Source organism: Trachymyrmex cornetzi, unplaced genomic scaffold (assembly GCF_001594075.2).
Source record: "Trachymyrmex cornetzi isolate Tcor2-1 unplaced genomic scaffold, Tcor1.1 scaffold147, whole genome shotgun sequence".
NCBI lineage: Eukaryota > Metazoa > Arthropoda > Insecta > Hymenoptera > Formicidae > Trachymyrmex > Trachymyrmex cornetzi.
This window is the reverse complement of record NW_017296059.1, coordinates 3,420,124-3,431,434: the sequence shown is the minus strand read 5'-3', so window position 1 is coordinate 3,431,434 and position 11,311 is coordinate 3,420,124. Positions and strand designations below refer to the sequence as shown.

The following is an 11,311-nucleotide window of genomic DNA, read 5'->3' as shown; positions in this document are numbered from 1 at the left end:
AACTTTATTGGAACAAAAACATGCTTTACTTTCCTACATCCTTTTTCCTATGTTACATTGATTTTTTATTTTTTCTTAGAGCGAAACATTAATACATACAATCATAAATTTCTCGCCATTTTGCTTGATCGGAGTTCTCATTAAAAAAAGCTTTCGAGATCTTAAAGACCAGTATTATTTAAAATTTATTTTTTTTAGCAAACATTTCAGATATAAATCATACAAGTTTCTTAATAATCTATCAGAACTCTCATTAAAAAGATCTTAACTTGTAAAATTCAGACCTTAATTAAGATTTGTTCTGGCCTCGTATATCATAAATATTTAAAATTGATTTGTCTTTCTGTATTATAGCAGAGAAATTGATTAGGCAAACCAGCATCACGTGCTATAATGTTTATTTTAATCTTCTAATTATTTGACAGGAAAAAAAAGCGACTGGCCTTCACGTTCTTTGTGTTGAAATAATTTTTTATTCGATGACGCGATACATAGCTCTTTCTGGCCACGCTATTTTTCAAAGTCAAAAATATTCTTAAAATTAATAAATAAAAAGCTATGGCTCTGTCAGACATTAAGTAACGCTCATCCTGTACATATATATGTAATATACACACAAGAAAAACTGAAAAGCAAACTTTTAGAAATAACTTTCAAATTACATTCTTTAAGATTATGAGAAGTAATTTTACAGTTCATATAGATATTCAAGATGCGTCAGAGCATTTTTATTATATAGTAATCTTGATAAGAGCTTATTTAGCAATAACATTATTAATAGCTTAATTAACAGTTAAAAGCGAATATTAATTATACAGATAAATCAAACTATATTGCGCTTATGGATTATTTATAAATAAAAGCTGTTGAAAGTAAGTTCTGTGTGAAACACACAGAACTGGCTTATCAAAATTTTAACACATTTTAAAATGGTCCGTGGCTTAAAAACAATTCATACAAATATATAATACTTATTTTGCAAATTATCTGAAGTTAATATTATTAAGTATTAAATCATTTGTTGTCCTGGTATATTGGGTCGTCCAAAAATCCAGAAATAGATAAAAATATCTTGAAAATGATCAAATATAACAAAACATAAATATAAGTTTTTTAGTAAAGTAGTTTCCTACAACTTTGCTTTCTATATATTTTTCGCCATAGTTGATCGTTTACGAGCTTAGCATTTCCGAACTTTTAGCGGATTCTGTATAAATTAATAACTCGATTAATAATATAATTTCAAATTTCATTCTATTTTGAGATATAAAATTTCTCCAAAAAACACGTAATTTTGTAAAAGATCTTAAACTGTTTATTTCTAAACTTCACATTAAAAAAGAGGAGATATAGTTAATATTACTAATTTTAAAAAATTTTCATTTATGGATATGGTAACGAATCAATTTTACGTATATATATAGAAAAATTTTTTAGTTTTTCCCTTAGAAGAAGAAAGGACAGCATATGATACACGCGTTTCTTAATATTTACATAAATATAATTAAATAAAATACTTTAAGTATTTCTTTAAATTCTTCCTTCTCCTAAAATTTTTAATTATTATTAGTAGAAGATGCTTTCAAATTTTAAGAGAAAGAAAAACTTATATAATAAACTACATTAACAAAACGAAAAATCGAGATACATGTTATAAAACCACGAATCTTCACGAATCTATATTTCGAGACTTCATTTGCAGTTCAAACCGTCGATTTGTTCGTACACCCTTCAGTATCATCCGCGTTTCATGTTGCTGTTTTTGCCTACAAATATTCACAATTTCATAAAATTTTATATTGAATTATTTTAAAATTTCTTACACATAGATCTATAAGCACATTATTTAATTTAGCATTTAAATCCCTTCATTATCATTAATCGTCCTATAACTTCAATAAAATTTAATAAAACTCAAATTATGTATTTTGAGCTTATGGATAAAAGCACTATTTTTTGTAAATAAACTGCTATAAAATATTTTTCTTAAAATAAATTTAATGTACCTTGAAAAAACAGTTTGTTTTTTCAATATAAGATGCGTAGCTTCTGACTTTTTCAATTTAAATCCAAATCTGTTATGAATCCCATCCTTAGTGTCGCTTGGTAATGGTTTCTTGAGTTCTGACTTTCTATCTTTTGAAAATGATTTGTTAGCAGCTACAAAAATGATTTATGCAAAATTAATAGCATTTATAAAAGTTGTCGACGCATGCATAATAATAATATTATCAAATTACTGAACGCTAAATGTCTAGCTTCCAAACGTTTCTTTGCATCTACAAGCGATTCTGATCTAGCAAACATTTGCTTATGTAACCTTTCGAAATTTGGTACTTTTTTCAGCGATGATTTTTTCTCTACAAATAAATCGGAGGTTATATATTAGAATATAAAATAAAATCTAAACAAATGTAAAATACGAGCGATTTTTTGTTTCATTTTACCTGATTTCTTTTCAACTGATGCAAAGGTTTTTGGTGTTACTTGAATCGCATTTAACTGAACTACCGGTGTGCCTCTGTGTATTCTTGGATTTGAGCTCTTGAAAGGAGAAATCAGCGAATTCCGAGTAAATTTTGCAGTTTCAGCCTTTTTCGATTTTTGTGTTGAATTCATAACATTGTTTCTATGCTGTGCATTATTATTATGTGATATACTTGATCGTGATCCGTTCGGCTTGTTAATTGAGTTTCGTGAATTATTTGCGTCAGATGATATATCCGCAAAACGCACTTTAGTTTTTTTAACGTTATCTTTCAAGACGCTTAAATTCGCGTCTACTGAACTGCGCTTTCTGATCATTTGTCGTAAGCTTACTGTCTGTGGTTGTTCCAATTCATAGGTATTGTTCTCTTGTTTCTTCTCCGCCGAATTATTCTTATCATAAGTAGTATTTAGTTTCGTGACACTTACAAGGGGAAATTGACTAATTTCTAGAGTATTACTAATTTCTTTATCATCAAAAAGAGAAGGTGAAGATACATTTTCAATGTCTGTGTTTTTATCCATTGTACTACCTAGCATATTGGATTGATTCCTATGTCTTGATCTAGTATTAAGAGAAGTATTATTTATAGAATCAATAGAAGTATCAGATAAACTATTGTTTCTTGATATCATGTTTTCCCCTCGTGGAGTAGACGACACTAAGGGTGCCTTTCTTTGTATTAATGCATTATATTCAATTCTGTCAGTATTGGTGGTAATTCGTGGTATCCTTATACTATTACTTTTTGATTCAGAATTAGAATTTCGCTTAGTAGATGTACCTGCAGAAACGTAGTCCTCAACTGGTATTATTATTACCTTCAAATTCCTTGTCCCATTTGAGGGAGATCTTATTTTGATCGAAGTATCTCGAGTTTTACTAGCGACCACATGTTTTTGTTTCACATTTTCGGGCGATAACTTATCTAATACCACTACTGGTTCAGCTAGCACATCTTTCATTTGTGAAGCCGTCAATATCTTTGTTAATTTTGGACTTAAAAGATTTTTAATTGATGATAAATTCTTTCCCTTGGATAAAGGAGATATTTTTGAGCTAATTTTGGACGATTTGTCATTCTCAAGATTTGGTGTAGTATTAGGACTAGCAGAAGGCGTTTTTTCCGGACTCTTTTGCATCCGGGATGGAGATAATAATTTTAGTTTGTGTGATTTTGATTTTTTCGATTTTGGAGACTTCAACACTATTTTCGGAGATTTTGAGAATTTACGTACAATTAAATTTGAGTTAGACTTCTTGCGATTATTGTTTGCTGTTGATGACATTGATGCATTTTTATCAGACTTAGAATTATTATCTAGAGTGTTCTTTTTGCTCTTTCGTGATTTCTTACTGTGAGAATCACTATCTGATTTTTCTAAACTCTCCTCAGAATCCTCACCTGTGACAGCAAGAGATAACTTTCGTGGACTCTTAAATAGCTTCGGTACAGTTATTGAGTGTGTCTTTGGAGAACCTATGGAGATCGGTGATTTTTTAGGTGTCTTCTTAGATCTGTGTGGTGTAAGATTAAGCTTGGGAGGTGTACTTTTAGGAGTAACTATAGCAGGCGATATCTTTGTATTTGTGGCAGAGATATTCCGTTGTAATTTTCTATTAAGCATTTTCTCTGAATCCCGATTTGTTGAGGCATTATACTGAAATAAGTTAGTTTTGACGAGTTCCACCGTTGCAATATCGTTGCAATGTTTGTCTCTTAACATTTTAATTGATTCACTGAGATCCATATTCTGGTCTTCTTGTGATACAGATGTATCTGCTTCTTTGTTTAAATTAAGCCTTCGACGAGTAGGTTTCTTCTTTGTGGACTTTTTGAATGTTACCTCCAGATCAGATGATTCTGTTTTGGCACTTTGCTTAGCAGCGGTTTCCAAATTATTTTCAACATTAGATTTCCCCTTCTTTTGCGACTGTCTGATTTTCTGTGCTGACTTGGCCACATTCTGGCTCACATTTACTTTTTGTGTCTTAGATCTAGTGGAAATAGATTGTTCCGCCGTTGCTGCAAAGTAATAAAACATTTCAAAACTATCTTTTAAATCATTGAAAGTTTCGTGAGAAATCTAAGACTGACTTCAGGCTATAATCAAACTAGCAATTAACTTAGCAATTACGTATTATAATTGTTATATTTAAGTTTTTGAAAGAGATAGAACTATTAATTATTGTTTGACAAATGTCTATTTCTACTAATGTGAACTAATTTTCTTGATTTAATCTATATACTCTGGGTTTTTATATAATTCTGAAAGAGTTAGAAAAAAAATAAAAAGTAAATTAAATCGAGATTAAAGTTAATGTAATGTAATTGTTGGGAGAATTGGGCAAAAGAAAGATTGAGACCTTGTTCCACCAATGTAAGATTAACTTCAATCTCTATTTAAGTTATTGTTTATGTTTTTCTAATTTCTCAGAACTAAAAAAAGATAAGAAGTAAATTGAACCGAAATAAAAATTTATCTTACATTGGCGGGTTTAAGGATGATAAATTATATAGGTCGGAATTTCAGCAAACAATTTTGCCGGTCAAGTTACTTGGAGCTTAAAGTCTGAATCGCCCAATGACGGGAATCGAATAACTTTCTCGATCAAGTCGATAACGTAGCGTCTCGAATTCTCGAGATCCGCACGGAAAGAAACGCAAAAATACATCGCGAGGAAAGATGTAATAACCTTACACTCAAAATGAAGGAGAGAATCATCGGGATATACATATGTTTACCTGCTCGAGTTCGTCTGGGAGACATCCGTCCTGATGTCCGCACCCTTTTGCCACGTAGTCTTATCACGAATGCACCTCCGACACTCTGGCGCGATCCGATCTTACCACTTTTCCGATGAATTGTTGGGTGTCTAACTTGAACGTGGGTTTAGTGGACTCTACATGAAATAGTTTGGCTAGGTTGCGCGCCTATTTCAACGGCCAATTGCGACGCTCGAGCGATTCCCCTCGTCACACAATACCCCTCATCCAGGAACGCACGCGCCAAATTAAGTCAGTGTCGCAGACTCGAACTGACTGAAGTTTTTAAATGGCGGCGTAACCGACGCCAGACAACATAAAAATCGCGTCTGTTGAGTAGGCTGCTTGAAGGAGCGCTATAAAAAGCTTGAAATAAAAATTTAAAAAGACTCGAGCAACTTGTTTAGTAGCGAATATGCCGCGGAAATATATGCTGACTTTTATAAACGCCGTTTTGAAATGGACATAAAAATTCGACCAAAGAATTGCTGATTGGTTAACGACTATCATGGTTGGTTTTAATGTGAAAATTAGAGCCACAGTTTTGCAACCGTTTTATGATTGTCTGCTGAGATAGGATCATTCTTAGATCTAAAAGTATAATTCAATCAGCGCGAAGAAAACTTCCAAAAGTTGCAAAATAAACGTTCTGCTGAACGCAGCCAATGGACGCATTAGGTGCATCCAGAAGCACGACTGCTCACTGAGAGGTTAATGAGCTCTTGTATCTGATTAGTCTATATTTTAGAATCTACTGGAAGGGAGGGCTCCGATTGCACACATCGCATATTGCACACATGTATCGCTGATTGGCCAATTTAAAAATAAAATAATCTTATTGGCAAAACAGTGAAAAATTACTAGGCACCAGTTGATATGAGTGGTGTGTCAGAACTGTAGGTAAACGGGATCCTCCCAAAATATAGACCAATCATACGATAGAGCTCACTATTCGCTCAGTGAACGCTTGTATCTGTTTGGTCTGTATTTTTAAACCAAACAGATCTAACGGAATATGCCAATCAAATACAAGAGCTCACAGAGAGCTCAGTGAGCGGTTGCAGTATTAGGTCTATTCGCGTTGCTCGCACTTTTTGCACTCGGTGTCTTCGCTTTCTCTCTTTTCAAAGTCAAATATATATCTATCTCATTTGAAGTGCAAAAATATTTGAGGATTTCATGCAACGCGAACAGACCTATTGAAAGCACCCAATGCATCCATTTTGAAATGCTTAACTGTGATTGGCCGATTTGCTTACGGCTTTACGATTACGACTAAACTTTTTGTACATACATGTGATAGAGAGAAAGAGAGGAGCACAAATAATTATAAATTTTTTTTGTCATTTGAACAAATTGTAATTGTATGTAGATGTACGAGAAGAATGTAATCTCTCAAATGTGCAATAATAAGAATAGATACAAATGTCATTTGAAGTACAACTACAGTACATGAATATTTTATACAGAATGATTTATAATGGGAAACACACACACAAAATGTTTGCTTTTTTCTTTTAATTTAATAAAAAAATATAATAGGATATAATAGGATATTTAGTCGATCTTGAGGAAAAAATAAAAGACGAATACGATGTCGAAGTATTTCGTGAGTAACAAGAAACTTATTTACACTTTCTTGTAACAATTTCGGAATTGGTTAAACAGGATCTGCGGTTTTCCAAACACGGTCAAACCCGTCAAACGATAACATCACAGAGCGTGGGAGTACTACAGTATGTGGTGACTGGTGTTCCGATGAAAAACTGACTTTAACTGGTTTGAGAGTTGAAAGTGCAACAAAGCACTAAATTATTATTGTGCAACGTAGCTGCTATAAATCTTTTTAAAAATGTATGTATATTATCTAAATTAAAGCTATATTAACAAAAGATTTTTTATTATAAACTGATACTGTAGTTCTTATAAATTTAGAAAATTTCATAAGACTTAAGCTTATTTTCACTTGCCACTTGTACTGTTTAAATATGGAGATAATTCTCTCTATCTGTATGCTTTTATATTATTAATATACTGAGCAATAATATCGAATAGAACCTGACTTTGTAAATTCTAATTATAAGTTTAATAATTTTGTATGTAAGTATCATATTTGCTGTTATAGGTATAAAGTTATTGTTAATCTCATCGTTATTATTTCTTTAACACAAGGAGAAGATTATTATGAGATCCTTGGTATAAACAAGACTGCTGATCAGGATGATATCCGAAGGGCTTTTAAGAAGCTAGCTATCGTTTATCATCCTGACAAAAATAGCGTATGTGAATTAGAGTACAGTATATAGTATACCATTGTTTTCTTTGCTGTGCTATATTGTCAATAACGCTTTGGAATTTTCCAGGACGATCCAAATGCTCATGATAAGTTTGTCAAATTAACAACAGCCTATGAGACATTAAAGGACAGTGACTTAAGACATAAATATGATCTTTATGGAGAAGATGGTCTTAATAAATCTCATAAGAAACAAACCTATCATTCTTGGAGTTACTATCAAAACAGTTTTATATATGATGATGACAAATATGTTATTAATTTGGGAAAAAATGATTATTGTGAGTCTATAATAACTTTCTTTATGCTTGTCATTAAATATGAAATGAAATATATTAATGTTAAACTGCTAAATATTAAAAATTAAGAACTAAACTGAGTATTAATATTATGCATATGTATCTCTGCAGATGAAAGTGTTGTTAACTCTCATTCAAGCTGGTTTGTAAACTTCTATTCTCCAATGTGCGGCCACTGTCATCACTTAGCACCGACTTGGAAGGAAATCGCTAAGTTACTTAATGGCGTTATAAAAATTGCAGCAGTTAATTGTGAATATAACTGGCAACTATGTCACCGAATAGGAATTCGTGCCTATCCTACGTTGCTCTATTTTCAAAAGGTATGTGGAGAGAGAGAGAGAGAGAGAGAGAGAGAGAGAGAGAGAGAGAGAGAGAAAGATAGCTCAATTTCTCTTTAAAGAGTTTTAGACTGTATAATTTTTAGGAAATTATATATTTCTCCATAGTTTTAGATATTTCTATGGATGATTAAATCAACAAAAAATACTAATTCACCTTTTGTCTCAAAGAATTCACAGCACGGGGAGCATTACAGAGGAGAAAAAACACAGGAAGCTATCACACGTTTTGTATTAGACAGACTAAATATTCATGTACATGAATTAAGTGAATTTCATTTCAAGGAGTACTTAAGTGGCAAGATTGTAAAGAAAATGCCTGTGTTAATATTTATATGTGATGATCAACAGAATTGTTTTACCTCCGATGAAAGGATCAAACTAGCGGCTACATTTGTAAGCGTTGTGTCATTTTTATAGAAATATGTTTTTACCAAGACGCGATTATTAGACAGCATAATAATACGTGGTTTTTTTCAGGACAAGCTGATTGATGTAAAAATGTTTACATGCAAGAATGACGAGTGTCATGACAAGATATCCTATGATACAATTGCTGTTTATCTACCAATATATAATAAATCTTTTTGGGAGCCTATATTCCTTGATGGGTTATTTGATATAAATATATTAATAGAAAAACTCTTAGATCAATTGCCTGATCTTATATATATATACGTGTAATATTATGTTATATATTATATATAATTAATTAATTAATGTATTATTATTATAGTTTTATAGTATTACTATTAATTTATGTATAAAATTTTTACTTTTAACACAATTAAGAGATCATATCAGTTAAAACACACGTTGGAGTCTAATATCATCTTTTTGTGACTCTTACAATCTTGAGGGCATCAACCAATATTTTTTATTTTCTAATTTTGTAAAATATTTCTTGGTCGATTTTGATTTACTTTTGTTTTACTTTAATTTTTATCGAAAATATTCATGATTTACAGCATATTAGGAAAATGAAGTCCGACGTTACCTGGCTTATATGCTTTTACATTGGCGACATTGAAAATGTACGAGATTTGAATTTACAAACGAAAAAGTTTTCACCCAGTGGTATTAAACTAGGTAGCTATTAATAATTCACATTAATAGATTCAATATATTAAATATAAAATTTTATTTCATTTTATAAAGTACTATCTTTCAGGTAAAATAAATTGTGGCAGAAACGGGCAGTTTTGTTTTAAATTGGGTGTAACACGATATCCAATTTGGGGCATGCTTAAGCCGGGTGGAGCATTTGAATTTCATCACGGAAGTAATCTTAATAATGATATTATTAAATTTATGCAAATTAGTATGAAAACTACAAATGTTTGGGCTCTCTCTGCAGAAGAAGCATTATCGATATTACAAAGGAGCAATGGTATTATATAAACGCAAATCACATTTTTAACAGATTTCGTGATGCTAATTATAACAAAATATTACAGGAGATGAAGTATGGTTTCTAGATTGGTTTACACCATGGTGTCCACCTTGTATAGAGTTTCTGTCAGAACTCCGGAAGGCATCGTTAGAATTTGATGCGTCAATAGTTCGTTTTGGCACCATTGATTGTACCGCTCACAATACATTATGTCATCAATACAACATACAGTTTTATCCTACTGCTATGCTCATAAACGGTAGCAATACATATCAGTTCACATTATCAAAGACAGCTGCAAATGTTATGTATTTCATTAACGAAAAAAAAAACCCATCAGGTGAGAGATATATGCCAATAATTTCTTTATCATATTTCCGCGTGTTTTTGTTATGTTTGATTGTTTGGTACAGTTATAGAGCTAACAACGAAAAATTTTCGTCAGAAATTGGGGAAGAAAAAGAATGACGTTATATGGATTGTTGATTATTTTGCTCCATGGTGTGGGCCGTGTCAAAGATTAGCACCTGAATGGTCAGCCGTTGCGAGATCGCTGAGCGCTTTATCCTTTGTAAATGTTGCCAGTGTAAATTGCGAGACTGAGGCTTCCTTATGCACATCCCAAGGAGTGCGGTCTTACCCCGATATTAGAATATATCCATTAGGAAGTGAAGGTTTAAATACAGTTGCGTAAGTCATTACACGTTTTGTATATGTTCAATTATGTATTTGCGCAAGTTACATAACAAATGTCTCAATATGCATCATAATTCGTTTTTATTATTTACATTACAGCTTGTACAATGGGCAGCGAGATTCGTTATTTATGTTAACATGGATAACAACATTCTTCCCGAAGAAAATCCCTGATTTAAATTTTTCTGACCTTCAAAAGTTGTTGGACAGCAAGCATAATTTGATCATCTATTTTTCTTTACCAAATTGTCATCATTGTCAAAAGTTGCAACCTGAGTTTGCAATTACTGCTCAGGTAAAAGTTACTTCATTGTAACTAATCAATTTAATTTTTACAATCTATAATTCCTTTGATAGCCATATCGATTATAAAATCTGTTTATTTTGTTTGTTTTAAAAAAATCTGTTTAATTTCAGTTGCTGGATAAAGTGAAATTTGGAAGGATTGACTGTTCCTTCTATATACATAAATGCGAACAATATATAAAACAAAGTATACAGGTACAGTACGTATCCTTTCCAACGCTAATATTATATAATTCTAAGGAAAAAACCCGAAATAAACACAATAGCGTCGAAATTGTTGCGAGAACGACTCAGAAAATCATGGATGAAATTTTAAATATTATTAATTCTCGCACAAAACATGACGAACTATAATAAACAAAGTGCCTAAATTGAATTTAAGGCTTTTATTTTGCAATCATAGGTGACTTCTTTCTTTCTTTGTAGTATTATCATTGCAGTCATACATAAATTCTTTCTTCGCAATGTATAAATAAATTTATTCTTTCGTATGTCATCACACAGACTTTGATATAAATTGGGGAAATATACGATTGATTTTTTTCAATATATGAGTTAAAAATAATTAAATGTATTTAATTATTAGTTACTTAATCATCTGTTATAATGTTTTATATTTACAAAGTCCATTTTCATTAAAAATGTAAAACATTTGCAGATTGAAATATTTATTTATTTTACAGAATATATAATAGTGTATAATGTATATTTAACAAAAATTTATT

General features: G+C 31.4%; 2 protein-coding genes across 2 annotated transcripts; one reads left to right on the top strand and one right to left on the bottom strand.

The window, feature by feature from the left end:
* Window positions 1-1,669: 1,669 nt before the first annotated feature.
* On the bottom strand, window positions 1,670-5,432 carry LOC108757578 (GATA zinc finger domain-containing protein 4). The gene is made up of 5 exons (XM_018502040.1): window positions 5,235-5,432; window positions 2,448-4,514; window positions 2,241-2,360; window positions 2,007-2,160; window positions 1,670-1,766 (listed from the first exon to the last, which is right to left on the bottom strand). The coding sequence occupies exons 1-5, from the start codon at window positions 5,257-5,259 to the stop codon at window positions 1,670-1,672; spliced, it is 2,463 nt and encodes an 820-aa protein (XP_018357542.1). The 5' UTR covers window positions 5,260-5,432.
* Window positions 5,433-6,815: 1,383 nt separating this feature from the next.
* On the top strand, window positions 6,816-11,079 carry LOC108757648 (dnaJ homolog subfamily C member 10). The gene is made up of 12 exons (XM_018502129.1): window positions 6,816-7,109; window positions 7,381-7,534; window positions 7,619-7,832; window positions 7,962-8,173; window positions 8,363-8,587; window positions 8,672-8,855; window positions 9,125-9,280; window positions 9,363-9,581; window positions 9,649-9,924; window positions 9,998-10,274; window positions 10,380-10,575; window positions 10,698-11,079. Coding segments are annotated over exons 1-12 (2,358 nt in total). The 5' UTR covers window positions 6,816-7,107; the 3' UTR covers window positions 10,941-11,079.
* Window positions 11,080-11,311: the final 232 nt, after the last annotated feature.